Here is a 16,622-nt window from a genome sequence, read left to right as displayed (position 1 = left end):
CTTTTTTATTTTATTTTATTCTTAAATCCTCTTCTCATTGTGCCAAGAAAACTCTCTTAATAAATTACGCTTCAAATCCAGTGATTTGCCCTATTCGTTTCTATCATTCACAAGCAATGAAGGAACCACAAGGTTTTACAGAAGGAAACCACAAGATCAAAGTAAATGATGTCTGGGGGAGAAACCTCCAAGCTTCTTGTTTCTCCACCAGCTTAAAATCAAACTGATAGTTTCTGAACTGCGTCTCAGCAAGGATCTAACAGACGCACATTGAGACACGAACGTAATTGTAGAAGCCCCGTTGATTTTTCTTACTTGGAGCTACAAGATGGAGCATGAACAGCAAGTCTTCTCTGAAGAATCATTGTGCAGTTTGTCTGTCAAGAATTACAAGTGTTATTTGTTTGGTTGGAGCTGCATTTTACACATCTTTCAGTTTTATGCTTATCCATGAATTCATGAAAGAAAGCTTTTCATAAACGTGACGATTTGGTGCTCAAGGACTAGTTAAAAATAAATGCCACAAGCATAAAGCAAAATGCAAATACCTAGCATGGTGCACTGCCTGTTCACAGGTATGCTAAAATGTAGCAAAACTAGTTGGTCTGGGAAAATAAATGCGCTCCCCACAGAGCAGCATAGAGATCTATAAATGCATCATGCAGAAATTTCAATAACAGAATGTTGGATTGGGATATCAAGGGCTTGATTCTGCCTAATTATGGGCCAAGACGACATTTGGTAGTAAAAGAAGCTTGAAATAACATGCTTCATCAAAACAATAGCATTTGACAAACAAAAATGCGTCACATGGGTAAGAAACTGAACTATTCGTTATCATGAATGTACCCGCCCCGGCGTGATCGTTATTACGGCCAAGGTGAATCATTTGCTGCAGTCAGGGACGGAACCAGGGGGCAGGGGGATATGGCCTCCCCATCCATGCTTTGGCCCCCATGAGAAATCCCGATTCTGTTCCTGACTGCAGTCAAACTGACATATTCACAAACACAAGCACATCAATATAGAGTGCACCTTGGAGACAAACATATTACGATCCATAATGCTTTATAAATTACCACTGATTTTGTCAGAAAGAGGAGGCCGAACAACAACATGCATAGTGATGACACCTCCTGGGAGTTCACCAACCGGGACCCTGGACTCGGCAAGCGTCCTGTTATTTTCCAGTATCTTTCCGGCATTAATAAGCTTCACGTCGTTTATTGTTTTCGGACCATTTTCTTTCTCTACCAAATAGAGACGATATTGATGAGAAAAAATATAATCAATTTAACAACAAATTAAGCACAAATATTGTGATCGTTAAGCTACACAACAAGTCAACATTATATGCAGGATATTTCTGAAACAGTGAAACAAATATAGCGCACAATTGTTGACAGGTACAGAAGACAATCACCTGGAACAGCACAAACACAGGAATTAATGATGACAGGAATCAAATAGGATGAGAAAAAGATTTACAAACCTTTAGGCCACTGTGCAAGTATTTTCCCTTTTAGAGATGCCACAGTGGTAGCTGGACTGTACTTGCTCGGCCCGATGTCAGAGCCATCAGCTAGCCTGAATCTGAGCTCAATCAAATCTTCACTTGCCATTGACGGACCTCCCACAGAAGAAAAAAAGAAAAGGAAAAAGCCCCAAACTCAAATTCTCATAACCAGGATCAGAGACTCATGAACCTCCCACAAAAGATTCAAAATTTCTCTAATACAAAGCCTTTTTCTCTCTTTAGAAAGATGATTTTGAGCTGAGAACAAGGAAACTCAACATTAAAGAGGAAAATATTGAAAACCCAGATCAAGACGAAAAAGTTGGCTCAAAATCTTCAACGAGGACAGAGAGAATCCATTAAAGAAACACACTATTTTCCAACTGATAATATTGAAAACCCAGATCCAATTATCTTACATGCCAACCAAAGAACAGTAACTGAACGGAGCTCTCTGTGGAATAGGGAATAGAGAATACTGAATAGAGACAGCTTCCTTCCAATTGCTTGATGTATAATATAAGAAAGAAAGAAAGGAACTACCTGAATAGAAACTTCACAAGTCAGATCCTTTTACCTGAATCTAACTGAAAAACCTAATGATATAGAAAGTGACAATTTTTAACATAGTCGCCCATCTTATATTGGTTCCATGACAATATTAATTGGAGATGTCTATAGGCCGTGGCCCACCAATTACCCACAAGATCCGCCTAGAAACTGCTAGCTGTCAAGAAATATACAAACAGTATCCTTCTTCAAAAGTCCATTTGTTTGGTTGCTTGTCCATATGATAAGAAAAAACATCCAATGTTTACTATTTGTTTTTGCTTTTCTTTTCTTTGTGTTAATTCAAAATGTACTTAGTCATTTGGTGATCGGGATATCCTGAAATTTTCTGCCCACGGAATTAGATAAGAGACTCGGGTTCCAATGTAGCCGGGCAATCTCATTTATCGTTCTCTATTCAAAATATTTTGAAATTCCGACATGAAATCCAATCCATCATTTGGTGGGTCTTATTTTCACATGTTTCAAGAAAATGACTACGTGGGTTAGAATGTTAATTAAAATGATTAAATTTTTTACTTTTTATGGGCTTAAACTTGTGGGACAAACTGTGATTTAATATAATATCAAAGCAAAGGTCCTGACTTTAATTTTGTTTCCGTTATTGACTCACTCACCTCTCATTTTAATTAAATATTTTATATGTTAGACATCCCTTATTCAGGAGTGAAAATTTAAAAAGGCTATTTAAAAAAATAAAATATTGAGACTTACCTTTGCAGTCAGGATAGAGTGATACATTTCAGAAAAATTCTGCAATAGAAAATAATGCAGTTGTAAGATATGAAAATCTGATGATGTAAAGCTGAAAAATGGAAACTTTTATTAGTATTGGTGAGAAGTGGAAGGCACGTTCAATTAGATTAATTTTAAATTTTTAATCACGTTCAATTTAATTATTGTTTCTTCATTGATCATTAGCTGTAGCCCGTACATTTCCAAGTTGAAGTAGTGATACAAAATACAAGTTGGGTCATGGGTTTTTCCAATGTAAAATCCACTACTTTTGTTTCCTCTTTTTTGTAACCTTCTAGGCATTTATTCTGTAGGTCCATTCTTACTTTTTAGGCGTCTTGTTTTGAGTTTCTTGAATAAAATTTTAGTTATTAAAAAAATAAAAAATAAAAAATAAAAGTGACACAAGCATTTGTCGTATATCTCACCAATATTTACGTGAGAGAAAGATAGAGGAATACCTATTTTTAAGAAAAATGAAATGAATAGCTATTTTTTTTGAGGAACGAATGGGTTTTTTCAAAAAATAATCATTAATTTTTTTCTTGAAAAAACATGCTTTTTTTAAAAAAAAATAAAAACAGAGCCTACTATGGTATGGGTGGCTGGCCGCCAAAAACAAAAAAAAAAAAAAAAAATGCTTTCTAGTTTTTTTTAAAAAAATAAATGTAGGGTATTTTAATCATTTTGATTATATTGTAGCGAGAGAATATTTATTGTCACAAAACTTAAGAATATGGATGATCATTCAATTCCAACTCCTTATATTCTCAATAATAACCGTTCTTATTCTTAAAGAAATGCCCATTTCGTGTACCAAACTTATCCTAGATGAAATTTTATAACGAGAATATGATGGGAAAATAAATGAGAGTCTATAAAGGGAAGGATTTTTATTTCAGACATAATGCAGAAGGACAATAAATAAGTTGAAAAGATATGTTCCCAGATAGTTCATTAAGAAAAAGATCACACACTATATCCATTTCCTATTGATTACATCCTTCAATGAACGTGGGATTAGGATCCTTTTAAATTATCTATCCGAATTTGAGAGAATTCGAGCATGTGATTGTGAGAGATAACTTATGGAGTTATAGTCAGGGGGTTGGGCAACTCAATTTTTATTTGATCAAGTGGATCCTATAAGTTGTCTCTTACAATCATCTGCCTGAATTCTCTTAAATTTGGACATATAATTTGAGAGGATCTGATCCATGAATGTGAGTTGTAAAAATGCTTTACAAAGTTTATTCTAATTAATATGTAGATTCTATACTATTGCAAAACAAAGAATGGTAGTCCTTCAACTTCTATCTTTTGATATCTTTTAACACAAGCCTTCCCATTCTTCAAGAAAGGTTCTTCCCTTAAAGAATTTCACCAATGAAAATTTCAATTTCTATGTGATTAAAGTTATGTTTGGTTTCCTTTCCAATAACAAGAAATATGAAAACAATAAAGAAAATGTATCTTGCTTAATTTTCTTCGAACTGCCCTCTGGCCTCTCTCTGTACAACAGGAAAAAAAAAATGTATATTTTTATTTTCCAAATTTCTTTCAAAAAATGGAAAATTATACAAGATAATTCTCATACTATAGCTCATTATAAATTTTCTAAGATGAGTGAAAATGTATTTTAAAAATGCAAGCAATTTTTTTTTTTTTTTTTTTGAAATGCAAGCAAATTTAATTGGCCGTACATTGTTCTGTGCAAAACATAAATGATCACAAAAAACATAAAATATGATAATATGGCAAGAAAAATTATAAAGAGAAAATATTTAGAAATTATAAAATATGTTAATGTTGAGTTGTTATTTATTTTGTCAGTTATATTCTTTTATATTTTTAATCAATTTTTTTCCTTGACTTATTTTAATTTTACCCATTTTGAACCAAAATCCTGGTTACGTCAATGAACTTCAAATATCCTTTAAATAGGATGATAAATAATAAATACGATGTCTTTTACCAAAAATTTTCACTTTTTGTTTAGAAGTAACGGGCATGTTTGGTAGGCTGTTACAAATCTCTTTTCACTTCTCAAACGCTGAACTCTTTCTCAAATACTAGTGTAAACCAAATGAATTTTCAGATGTGACTCTCACCATTTACACATTTTTCAAAACAAACTATAAAACACTTCTCAAAAAAAAATAAAACACAAAACATTTTTAATAAATAAATAAACTATTATAATTAAAGAAAAAAAAAATGAGGTGGTGTTGCAGCTACCTGATGCCAGTGGCCACCATGTGGTGGCCCCTATGGCAGGCAGCTTGACGATTCCCACCAAGGCCTCCGAATCACCACCACAGTGGCACATTGGCACTGCCACCGTGGTGCAACACTTTTTAATTTATATTTTCTCTTATTTTATAAAAATATTTCTCAATATATTAATTCTTACAAAACACTCTTCAAACGTTTTACCAAATCAATTTTCAACTTTTATCAAATGTGGGCCTACCAAATCAAATCTTAACTTTTATCTTCTTCAAAACCCAAAACACTTCTAAGAATTTTACCCAGACTTTTCAAAATTTTATTGAAAACTTGGGTAAGAATTTCAAAACTCCTTGTTACTCGATTTTATGAAATTCTTAAAATTTCAACTATTTAATTCAACCTCGACCAAAGCAATCTCCACCATATTTACCAATTTTAAAATTTTACAAACTCATATTTACTATATTTTAAAAGGAGTAAACATTAAATTGGTCAAGTCTAAACTATTATTGATCGAAACTGCTATTGAGTTTACCACATGACTGATGAAAAGGAAAAAGAAAAAAAGTATGATAGTATACTATAGATCGAAAACTGCCTTGTACATACTATTTTTATTCATGCTATATAAATCAGACCAAATCAGAAAAGGATAAGCTAGTTGTTAGATGGAGCTAGACATTAGAACATATCACCAAAATTCCTGTATTGCTTTTGAGAGAGGACCAGGATACAATTATAAAAGTAGTGGATGGAGAAATTTTGAATTGATTCTTTATGATTAAATGATTGATTTGCCAAGTAGTCGCAGTAGTGGTTGCTGCCAAATCTGCATTTAGTGACGGAGCCACATTGATGCCTGTATATATGGTGACCACCGCAGGGTTATCGATCAGCCTCTACATATGGCTCTGCCACTGAATTAGTGCAAAACAATCCAAGTGTCGATCCCAATAATGTAAGTGCAAAACACTGCATAGGTGCAAAACAATACAAGAAGGTATGCAGTGGCATACCTTATTGGTACGCTGAGTACTTGTCAGTTTCAGTATTGAGAAACGTACTCTGTTACCTTGGTGTCTATCATATTTTTGGTTCAAATCCCACAATAATCATTTTATGGCTCCGCCACTTTCTGCATGGTAACCATCGCAATGGTCGTCGATCGATTTGTTTGGCAACTACGTGTTTGCTAAATCTGCATGGTGGCCACCAATTATGTCTTGTAGCCACTACAGTAGCTATTGCCAAATCTGTTTTTGGTGGCCATCGATCTATCTAATAGCCCCACAATGGCCATTAGTGGCCAACTATCTATCCAACAACCCCCCAATGACCGTCGGCGTTGTATGGTTGCCATCGTGATATGTTAGCGCTGTCATTGTAGAGATCCAAGGGGATAACTTCAATTCGGTCTGGGCAGAATCCACTACCTTTTTGCCCACCAATAGCAAGTTGACAAATCAGCATGAAACAAAAAAATACAAAAATGTAAGTGTAGGCAAAAACACCGGATCATCTCCTTCCTTCCAAAAATCCTCCACCGGATCATCTCCTTCCTTCCAAAAATCCTCCTCCCAGTCCCAGCCACTGCCCCACACGGCCAAGCCGGACCTCGAGCTCGGCGGCAACTCCACGGCCGGATCGGCAACTCCACGGCGTCGGAACTCGAACGAATCGGCACCCAATTTTTTTTCTCTTTGCTGTGAAATGAAGATCGAGGGAGAGAGATGAGAGATGAGAGATGGAAACCCAGCCCCAACCACCGACCCCCGACCCCGACCCAGCCCCAACCACCGACCCGGCGTACCCATGGAAGCCGCGCCACCACGGGGCCGACCCGAGATGAAGAGATCGAGGGAGAGAGATGAGAGATCCAGCCCCAACCATCGACCCCCGACCCAGACCCAAACAATCAAACCGGCGTTCGACCCCGAATCTCTGTGGTCGCCGGATCTGGAGGCTCGCCGGTGGTCGCCGGATCTCTGTGGCCGGATCGCTGTGGCTGGATGACCGGCTGTCCGGCGACGGGGAAGAGGCAGTCGGCTGACGGGTTGGGTTGAGGAGATTCGGTTTTTTTTTTCATATTTTTTCAGTCCAGGCGGACGTGCGGTGATTTGGGGCGGATTAGGGGTGGACCGGCGGACCGCCTGACGGGCGGACGGCGGATGGGCGGCGTTGGGTGGACGTGCAATGGGATTTTTTTTTTGTTTTGGAATGTTGGATTGTTGGTACTGTTGTGAGAGGATTTTCTCTACGAGGCGGACGTTCGTTGGATGACCGGCAAGCTGGATGACCGGCGGACCGGCGGACGGCGGACGGGCGGCGTTGGGCGGACGTGCAGTGGGCGTTGGGCGGACGTGCAGTGGGATTTTTTTTTTTTTTTTTTTTTTTGGAATGTTGGTACTGTTGGGAGAGGATTGCCTGCTTCACCAAAATTTTCATTTTTTGCATTTTTTTGCTTTTAGCTGATGTGTCAAGTGATAATTGGTGGGCATAAAACCCCTCTTTTCTGCCACGACCGGACCGAAGACGCACTCAGAGATCCAATAGCCTTCACAACGGTGTGGAGGTTAGCTAGCATACTCAATTTTTATTATTATTATTATTATTATAATTTTAGCTTTTTCTATTTTGTTTATTAATATATTTTTAAAAATTCTCTTCAATATTTTTTTTTTATTTTACAAAGTACTTCTTAAATTGTCAAACAAATTTTCAAAAAATGCTTTTTCAAATGTAATCCTACTAAAATAACTATCAATTTTTACTTTTTTTTTTTTTTTCAAAATTCAAAACTCAACGCATTTCTAAAAACTTTTAAGAAATGAAAGAAGTTGTGAAATCCAATGCTTTCCCCCCCCCCCCCCCAAAAAAAAAAAAAAAAAAAAACTCACTCCTTGAAGTTTCCTAAAATAAGCCCTTATGTAACTGTTCAAAAAGCATATTAGGATCCTCTCAAATTATTTATCCGAATTTAAAAGAATTCAGGCAAGTAATTGTGAGAGACCACTTATAGGATCCATCTGACCGAACATAAATTAGTTTGCCCAACTATTTATCCGGTCAGATGAGTCCCTTAAATGGTCTCTTATAATTATTTATCCAAATTTTTTCAAATTTTAATAAATAATTTGGTAGAATTCTAATCTTTAAAAAGCTATATCACTTGGATACACAATCCAAAATGATAGCTTTCAACATCAATTCCCCATCAATATCACCACCCCAGGCCCCAGGCATCATTTGTTTTATTTATTTATTTTCTCCTTTTTATTTTTTATTTTTTAAAAAAAAAAAAATTTGTTAAACTTGTCCATTACATTCGATCCTTTGACATAGCTTTTTGAAATTTAAAAAGTAACTAATTATTCCATGTGATTTAAAAGTGATAAATTATTCCATGTGTTATGCCTACAAGACAAATAACTCACTTTATATAAATTTTGATTATTTTTCATTGTAATTTGTATAAAATTACACATTTATTTTTATGTCACTTTTTATACCTTAAAAGAGCTATTTGTCAAAGAATTAAGACATCTTTGATAAAATATTTTCTCTCCATTCTGTTTTCTCTTTTCAAAATAAAAACATTAAACAAACAACTAATACACAAAATATTCAAAACTATTTTTACTTTTACGTTACATAATAACACTTTTTCAAACTAAACACATAATCTATACAAAATTAACAAACAGAGCCCAAATCCCGACCAAATTCAGAATTTTTCTTTTTTCTTAAATGTTTGCTTCCTCATTTCAATTTATAATATGTGGGAAACCCACCTGACAATCAAGAAGCAACAGGTTACAGGTTACAGATTCCATCCTGGGTGCACTAACGACAAGAAATAATTTATCCTCAGAAAACCTATCAAAGCAATACAGGTAGAAACCAAGAATGTAGGATGTGTGAGGAATAGAACCTTATAAATTTAAGCAGAAGTGCCTTTATAAAACGAATAAAATCATTTATAGAATAATCCTCAGCACTCGAATTCAAAAATACTCAACTCAAAATTTGTTAAATTTCTCTATATCACAAACATAATTCTGATATATATTGGTGAAATAGATGCTACATAACAAACAACATCAGGCATATCTTTATACTGTCAGCATCCAAATAAAATGGCCCACCACTGAGAAAAGAGAGAGTAAATTGGAACATAGAGAATAAGAATAATGGTATTTCCAACAATCATGAATCCTAGACCTTAACGAGAGAATCTGATCTCAAAAAATAGTAATAATAATAATAATAATACACTTACCTACTGAATTTTTACCTTAATTGCAACATTCCTCAAAACTAAAAGAAGTTTCAATTAACTTTTCAAATGACTAGTTTCTCTCACATAGCCACCTCTGTTAGGATTTTTGGTTAAACCTAACAGAAATGTTACACAAACTTGATATTATCCAATGCCAGGTAGCATATGGAAGGACATTATTGTAATTGAGGTGAAAGTTAAGCCTACTAACATTATCCATGCATAGTGCCTACAACACAAAATGACATCCACCAATTCTTAAAAACAAATCAAAGGATAAGGAATCACAGTTGAACAGCTCAAAATGGAGAATGGGAGACACAAGTTGCAGCACCATGATTCTGTAGTCAACTTCCAATCATTATGATGCACCCAAATAGATATTTTGTTCATACATATTGTGCTTCAGCCGTCATCTTCACCACAAAATAGTTTTTTACATAAATGTGCGACTCAAAACAAAATCCAAGAGATTTCATCTGCAACACCTCTAATCAGCAAAATTCAAATCAATTTGACAGAGTCAAATCTTCTCATCATAAATTTAAGACTAAAATTAATGTAATAAATAGGAGTGAAGAGTAACATTAATCTAAATTTAAGTAGCATCAAAAGCCTTTGGTAAGTGAAGATTCTTCTCAATCCAACAGTCTAATCTGGCAATCTGTAAGCAGGAAAAGGCTAATTTCCAACTAATTTGACAGCATGAGAGCCACAACATCAAGGGCTACACATTTAGAGGCCGTACACGCGGAGCCTCAAAGCACTAAGAGTATCATCAAAAAAGACATCAAACAAGGAAAAAGATTACAGAAAGCTACAGCCCAGCAATCACATCTACATATTTGACTCAGAGCACCAAATCAATATTTAGATTCTGCAGAAGTCACTTTCACAAATGCAATTTCCGCTAAACAGCTGTTATGTTTCCTCTAATCACAGAACAATTCATTGTGGCTTTTCGAGGAGGCTGACCTATTTCGCATGAAAACAACTGCTTACATAACTAGAAATGAATGGAGCTGAGTAGTGATTACTCATTTCTCTAATACAAAATTCAATGTGAAAGTAAATTTGAAGTGAAAATTGCAGGTCTTGAAATATACTCACAAGCTATATCAAAGGTCAACGCAACTTGAAGCCCACTTATTACCACAGATAGATATGTGTATCTGGATCCACAAATTAAATCAACAGTGATAACATAGCATAAAATTGAATATTTTCTACAAGTAATCTGTGTTTTGGGCTTCATAGTTGGACTTCCATTTAACTGAGGTGACATGCTAAAGGTGGAGGAATAATTCTACCTAAAAGGACAAACTAAATATAAGAAACAATTGACAAGGTCCAAGTCCAACGGCCCATCCTACCATAATAAGTTATACAAAAAGATTAAAATGTTATACTTTCACTACTCCTTTCCCTTCTTATGAGATTTACCCATCAAAACACCACACATTATATATGATCAAGTACCAGACTTGTGATGTCCCGAATATTATTTATTCTTAACGGGTCGTCACAAGACTGATGACATGTCACTTCACATTTTGGTGCTTAAAAAAGAAAATTAATAATATACATATGTATGAAATGTCATCATGCAAAATGCATGAACCTCCAATAACAGTAAAGCTTAATTTATTGGAGAAAGAGAATTCAGTCTGATGATAAGTAACAAGTTCTCTATGAATTGGATGAGTCACAGATTGCACATTTTGGAGAGCCAAGGATTTTATTCTATTTAGTTCTAAACAAATCCAACTCAACTTCAGAACTAGTTCAGGCTTATAATAAAAGCTTTTCTAGACTTCATTTACTATTTCACACAAGGTTTTTATAGTAAAAGTTTAGAACCAATCCATAAAAATAGATATGACTAAAAACCAGTTCCTTATTCTAAAGTTTAACAAAGGTCTAATTTTAAACCAGTTAAACTATTCATTGATGGCTCAGTTTGAGTTTTGACAAAAACACCCCCTAAATCAACAACAGTATAACTTAACTAAGATTAAATCACAACAGATATAAAAGTAAGCACCTAAAATGGTTTAGACATGTATTAGATGTGCGTTTCAAGTTTACTCAAGGCATAAAAAGGAGAGTCTCCCCATAAGATTTGGTTTAGTTAGTACAAATGTATCTCAAAACCATGCTTTAACATCCCCCGTACAGGGGGGAAAAGGGGGAAGAAAAAGAAAAAGAAAATAATAATAATTGCTTCTGAAAGAGCTGAGCAGATCAGCAAAGAAGCTCAATTCATGTTGCAAACCCTCAACATACAGGGTTAAAAACTCTACGCTGTATTTTTAGGTCAATATTTATCATTGAGAAGCAATGAAGACAGTATGATAACGGACAAAATGATAAATTAAAATCTGTGGGAAGATAAAATGTTGAGGAAACATGCATTGTCAATTGTCATCAAGTTACTTCACACACTGATTATCATCTTTAGATGCTATTTGAACTAAAGTTCAAATGAGGAGATATCTTCCTTATATAGTAAACATGCATATAGCTGTCTCATCAGAGAGTCGTACAAATCATAATTATTTCCTCGTATACAAAATAAAAGGCAAATTATAAAACACATCTCAATGGGTCATGGTACCCAACTACAATTGACCATCCAGATCACTCATATACCTGAGACACCAATATCTTTTTGATGAATAATAATGAAGAACCAATATCTTAAAGGTATTGTTAGCCTTACAGCTTAATATCTTAAAAGTATTGTTGGCCTTAAAGCTTAATGTGAATGCTAAATTTCAAGAACTTGACAACTGACCAGCTCAGCAGACCCAAAATCACTAGTAGCAACGACCTTCCAAACAACAGCATCAGATTCTGTTATTGAGTCAGAGTGCTCATTTGAGGAGCCATCAAAGAGAGGAGTGGAGCTTGATGGCAAAGAACGTGAATCAGCCCGCAGAACTGTAACACGATGATTGGCATCTTTTGTGATGACATGAAGCTTTCCATGAAAACCAGCAAGTAAATATGGAGATTCTGATTCTCGAAGATCATAAATAGGAACTTTTCCAATAACAACTTTCCAAGTATCTTCGCTTTGATCATATACCTTGATTTTGCCACTATCCAGGGAACTAGAAGGATCGAATGCATACAATTCACCATCTACTACGACACTCAATTTTGTTCCTGCCTGCCGTGCAGGCCAACCCTCTCCCATGCCATTTGGCATTTCAACCCATGAATTCGTTTCCGGGTCATAAATTTCTCCTCCAACATCAACAAAAAAGGGCCATGAATACAAACTTTGAGGCACACATAACCTTCCCATGTATGAAGTCAACCCAGTGGCAATAGGCTTCAGCATATCAGCCAAAAAGGCGGCAGGTAACACCTGTGCTTTTGAGAATGGCATGCTCGGTACTTGGGACCATGTCCCCATCGAGGGGTCAAAAACTTCGGCAGATTGAAGAGGAGTCAAACCACCTCGGCCTTGACTTACACCTCCAATCACATAAAGCTTGTTATTTAAAATGCCTGTCTTACAATAAGCTCTACCTGTAGTCATGGAAGTCATTTCACTCCACTGATTTTGAATTGGATCAAATCTCCAAACACATTTCATGGTAGAAGCTCTAGAGAATCCACCAAGCACATAGAGGCATCCACCAACAGCTCCAATAGCACAACCACAATATGGCATTTGATCCAATGAGTCCTTCCGCCCAAACAAGCCTCTAATAACCTCAGCAATGTTCATGCTTGGACCAGCCATGTTCCACATCCAACGCCCGGAGAAACCCTTCCTAGATTCATCTTCATAAACAACATTGGGCATCATAGGCAGCCTCTGCCATTTTCTTGACAAGGGGTCTAAAGCATGCGACAAAAGTTTATCCTCTTCGACTTTTGTCAAAAGATATACCCATTCTTCTGTCGTTCCAAGCTCCTTTCTCAATTTAAATAGTTCGGGGCTCATAACAGTTGCCATCCACTTCCGTGACACCAATTTCACATTGAAGTAGCAAATTCTAGGAAGTCTAGCAATAATCTGGATTGACAACTCATCAGGAAGACTTGGAATCAGCCTTGCACTCTCCTCACTAAAGCTTGATGACATTCTTTGCCTCTTGCAGGTCTCATTCTGAGAGATCTTGTTGTAGTCACTTGTCACACACTTTGGACCAGCCAAACTCAAAAATGCCCCCATTAAGAACCTTGCAAGATCAATGTCCGAAGAAACACCTAACTTTGAATTTAGTCCAAGCGGTGCCAACAAATGCCAGTTTCCTCTTCATCAATGCAAAAGCTAGGCAGACGAGAGAGAGAGAGGGGGGGAGAGAGAGAGAGAGAGAACCACATTAATATCATGCAAGAATCCCGTCTCCATGGAGACAGCGTGATGAAAATTATGACATTTTTATGACCCTTTATACAATGTAGCCAGAAAACCAATATATAAATTTTCAAAAGAAAGTATCAAATTTTATGGAATGAAATAGACGAAAAGAACACAGGTATTTGTTTTCCAAAAACCAAACCAAGCATCACTTGGCGCCAAATGATATTAACCAAGATTAAAGAACTCCCATATAACTTCAGAAAATTCACATGCTATGGAAAGAGAGAATATGAAGACTAATAATATTTTTTAATACTTCTTCGATACTCCTCAAAAAATTGAACTAAAATTGCTTCCCACATTTCATGCCTCATCCACATGGCATCATGCAAAATTACAGCACAAAACCAAAATCACTCAACATCATTGATACCCTCCTTTTCCCTAAATCACTCACCAAACCCACATACAAATCACACATTTAACCTTTTCAAATTCACAGAAACACACACTGAGACTAAAACCAAAACAGGAAAAAAAAAAAAAAAAAAAAATCACAAACGCGATAAAATTAAATTCAAACAAATAACACACGAACACACACACACGAACACAAAAAAGAAAACCCATAAAAAAAACACGCTGAGACACTAATACCCATTACTCAACCGAAACCAAAAACAACAACAATGATGATTAAACAACAATTCGCCGAACTTTGGCAACTACATATCAATACAGAATTCGAAATTCTAATTATAGGTCACGTAGACTACTTACAAAGAAAATCGGTATCTAAATTACGGGAGAAGCTGGATCGAGCAAAATGCAAGAACCCTAATTTGGTAGCGAAATTTGAAAGGCCTCGTTCAGGCTTTCTTGTCGCGAAGCTTTGATCTCGATGTATTCCTGCTCATATGTGCATGCCCGTCTCTCAAACTGTACTATGTGCGATTTTTTGGGAAGATGAAACGTGGATCGACACTTTCTGTCCACGTGTTTCTTTTGGAGCACATTTGTAGACATTTTTATTGGAATAATGATTGTGGGTTTTGAGAAACATAAGTGTGCGATATAAATTGAGTCTCACGTGAAACTTACGAGGTGGGATTCATCCATGTCTTTTCATTCTTGTACAATAATTATGTAAAGGGATTTGATTCTTATACAATACCAATATAATAATTGTACAACAATCTCTCATATGAGGGGCCCCAGTATGTAGGACCCACCCTCATGTAAGGGATTGTTGTACAGTTGTTGTATTAGTGTTGTAAATCTAACATTTTCCTTATGTAAAAATCATATATTTTTTAAAAATAATTCTTACGCTACGACTAGCACAACTTCAACACAATCGACTTTAGTGTAAAGTAATTTATTTTTTTTTTATTTTTTGAATTGAATGCAGTTGTGTTAGAGATGTATAGTGATAGTGCAGGCAGGGGCGGAGCCAGGTTTCAAACATTGGGGGGGCCAAATTGAGAAAAAAAAACATTGGGGCGGCCAAAACTAAGAAAATAAAAAAAATAAAAATAAAGGATAAAATTTTATTTATTTATTTTTTTTCAATTTTAATTTTTTTTTTTGGGAAACTCTTTGGCTTAGGGCCCGGCCAAAGAGTAGTTCCGCCCCTGAGTGCAGAAATCATTTCTTATGAGTTTTTGAGTTGGTTAGGCATTGAGGCAAGGGCAACATGAGTCAATATTGACGGTCGTCAGTAATGTTGTTGTCGTCGTCGTTTTATTTTACTTTTTATTATTTTTTTTTTTAAGGTATTGACCATATGGTCATGCTGTTGTTTCTTTTTGTGAAATTGAGGTTTCTTTTCCATAGTTAGGCCTAACCTTGGATAGACTTTTCGTGTTTTTCTATTAAGAAATGAAGAGAAGGAGACGGTCAACAAAAGTGATATGAGGTTCGAAAGTTGTCGACGCACCTTTCTCCGATCGTTGTTTTCATCTCTCTCACGACCACAAGATCGGAGTAGAGCTGACGTAAGCGTTCATAGGAATGAAAGGCATGCTCTCTCAAGATGGGATCATCAAAGACTTCAGTCCAGTCCTTGATTTCTGCAAGCTTCGCAATTAGAATTACACATTGAAGAAGAGAAATACAGGGGCCCGCACAAGCGGTGGAGCATGTGGTTTTAATTCGGTGCAAAGTGAAGAATCTTACCAGAGCTTAATATGCCGCGAATCCTCTTGAAAGAGAGGGGTGTGGTAGCCAACTCGACTACGTGGATTTTAAATTTATAGTTTTACCACTCGTAATAGTACGAATCAATTGTACTATAGTAAGGGTTATCGAACCACAGAGATTGGGGGTTTTTTTTTGCGTAACGGGATACTTAAAGAGTATATTTAACTTAACTTTGCAAATAAAAACAAAAGTAAAGTTGTAAAATTGAAGCTACAACAATAAGGTGAATAAATAAAAACAAACTTAAAAGAAACTTAGGGTATTGATCTTGTCCAATCCTCAACCAATGAAATGCTTAAAATCTATATGGATCTTCCTAACATACATGATATGAGCGCGTAATGGGCGTCAACCATTACGACGACCTCGACACGAAAACACTTTAGTTAAGACGTAATCATAAAGCACCTAGTTTTACATTAAACAACTCCACGTAAAGATTTAAACTACAATTGAAAAACGTTTATTCTACCAAAGGTGTGGAGTGATTAATGCTTACTAGCTTACTACTCTATATGAAAACCCTAACTGGGTCACAATGATAAGGTATCTAGTTTCACACTGGTCGCATCACGTAAAAGTTACACTATAATTGAAAAACGGTTTAAATTACCAAATGTGTGAAACGACCGGTATTCCCTAGTATACCCTATAAGATTACTCTAATAGGTAAACATAAATCATGTCAAATTAGAACCATTGCAAAAGACATCGTTCTTGTTTCCAAGAACGTTGGTTTTACTTAAGAAATCTAAGAAAACCCA

The 16,622-nt window shown here is 35.8% G+C and overlaps 2 protein-coding genes across 4 annotated transcripts; both read right to left on the bottom strand.

Annotated features, from left to right (window-relative positions):
* Positions 1 to 37: 37 nt before the first annotated feature.
* On the bottom strand, positions 38 to 2,147 carry LOC133853914 (membrane-anchored ubiquitin-fold protein 6-like). 2 transcript variants are annotated; one of them, XR_009896759.1, is made up of 4 exons: positions 1,493 to 2,147; positions 1,080 to 1,250; positions 829 to 993; positions 38 to 377 (listed from the first exon to the last, which is right to left on the bottom strand). XR_009896759.1 is itself a non-coding variant. In XM_062289939.1 (3 exons), exons 1-3 carry the CDS (start codon positions 1,620 to 1,622, stop codon positions 322 to 324), a joined length of 357 nt encoding a protein of 118 aa, XP_062145923.1. In that variant the 5' UTR covers positions 1,623 to 2,147; the 3' UTR covers positions 38 to 321. The 2 variants fall into 2 exon arrangements, 1 of the variants encoding a protein (XP_062145923.1); XM_062289939.1 differs by lacking the exon at positions 829 to 993.
* Positions 2,148 to 11,879: 9,732 nt separating this feature from the next.
* On the bottom strand, positions 11,880 to 14,684 carry LOC133853868 (F-box/kelch-repeat protein At1g22040). 2 transcript variants are annotated; one of them, XM_062289894.1, is made up of 2 exons: positions 14,437 to 14,684; positions 11,880 to 13,623 (listed from the first exon to the last, which is right to left on the bottom strand). In XM_062289894.1, the coding sequence occupies exon 2, from the start codon at positions 13,522 to 13,524 to the stop codon at positions 12,103 to 12,105; it is 1,422 nt and encodes a 473-aa protein (XP_062145878.1). In that variant the 5' UTR covers positions 13,525 to 13,623; positions 14,437 to 14,684; the 3' UTR covers positions 11,880 to 12,102. The 2 variants fall into 2 exon arrangements, with proteins under 2 accessions (XP_062145878.1, XP_062145880.1); XM_062289896.1 differs by having other exon boundaries at positions 11,880 to 13,606.
* Positions 14,685 to 16,622: the final 1,938 nt, after the last annotated feature.

This window comes from Alnus glutinosa, chromosome 1, assembly GCF_958979055.1.
Source record: "Alnus glutinosa chromosome 1, dhAlnGlut1.1, whole genome shotgun sequence".
Classification (NCBI taxonomy): domain Eukaryota; kingdom Viridiplantae; phylum Streptophyta; class Magnoliopsida; order Fagales; family Betulaceae; genus Alnus; species Alnus glutinosa.
This window is presented reverse-complemented; position numbering and strand designations above follow the sequence as displayed.

What these genes read in the sequence shown, in the direction of transcription:
- LOC133853914 (XM_062289939.1), bottom strand. Translation starts at nt 1,622, where the DNA reads ATGGCAAGTGAAGATTTGATTGAGCTCAGATTCAGGCTAGCTGATGGC. An exon ending in ACTTGCACAGTGGCCTAAAG is followed by an intron (nt 1,251 to 1,492) that starts GTTTGTAAATCT and finishes TCTATTTGGTAG; the next exon opens with AGAAAGAAAATGGTCCGAAA. An exon ending in TCTTTCTGACAAAATCAGTG is followed by an intron (nt 378 to 1,079) that starts GTAATTTATAAA and finishes AATTCTTGACAG; the next exon opens with ACAAACTGCACAATGATTCT.
- LOC133853868 (XM_062289894.1), bottom strand. Translation starts at nt 13,524, where the DNA reads ATGGGGGCATTTTTGAGTTTGGCTGGTCCAAAGTGTGTGACAAGTGAC.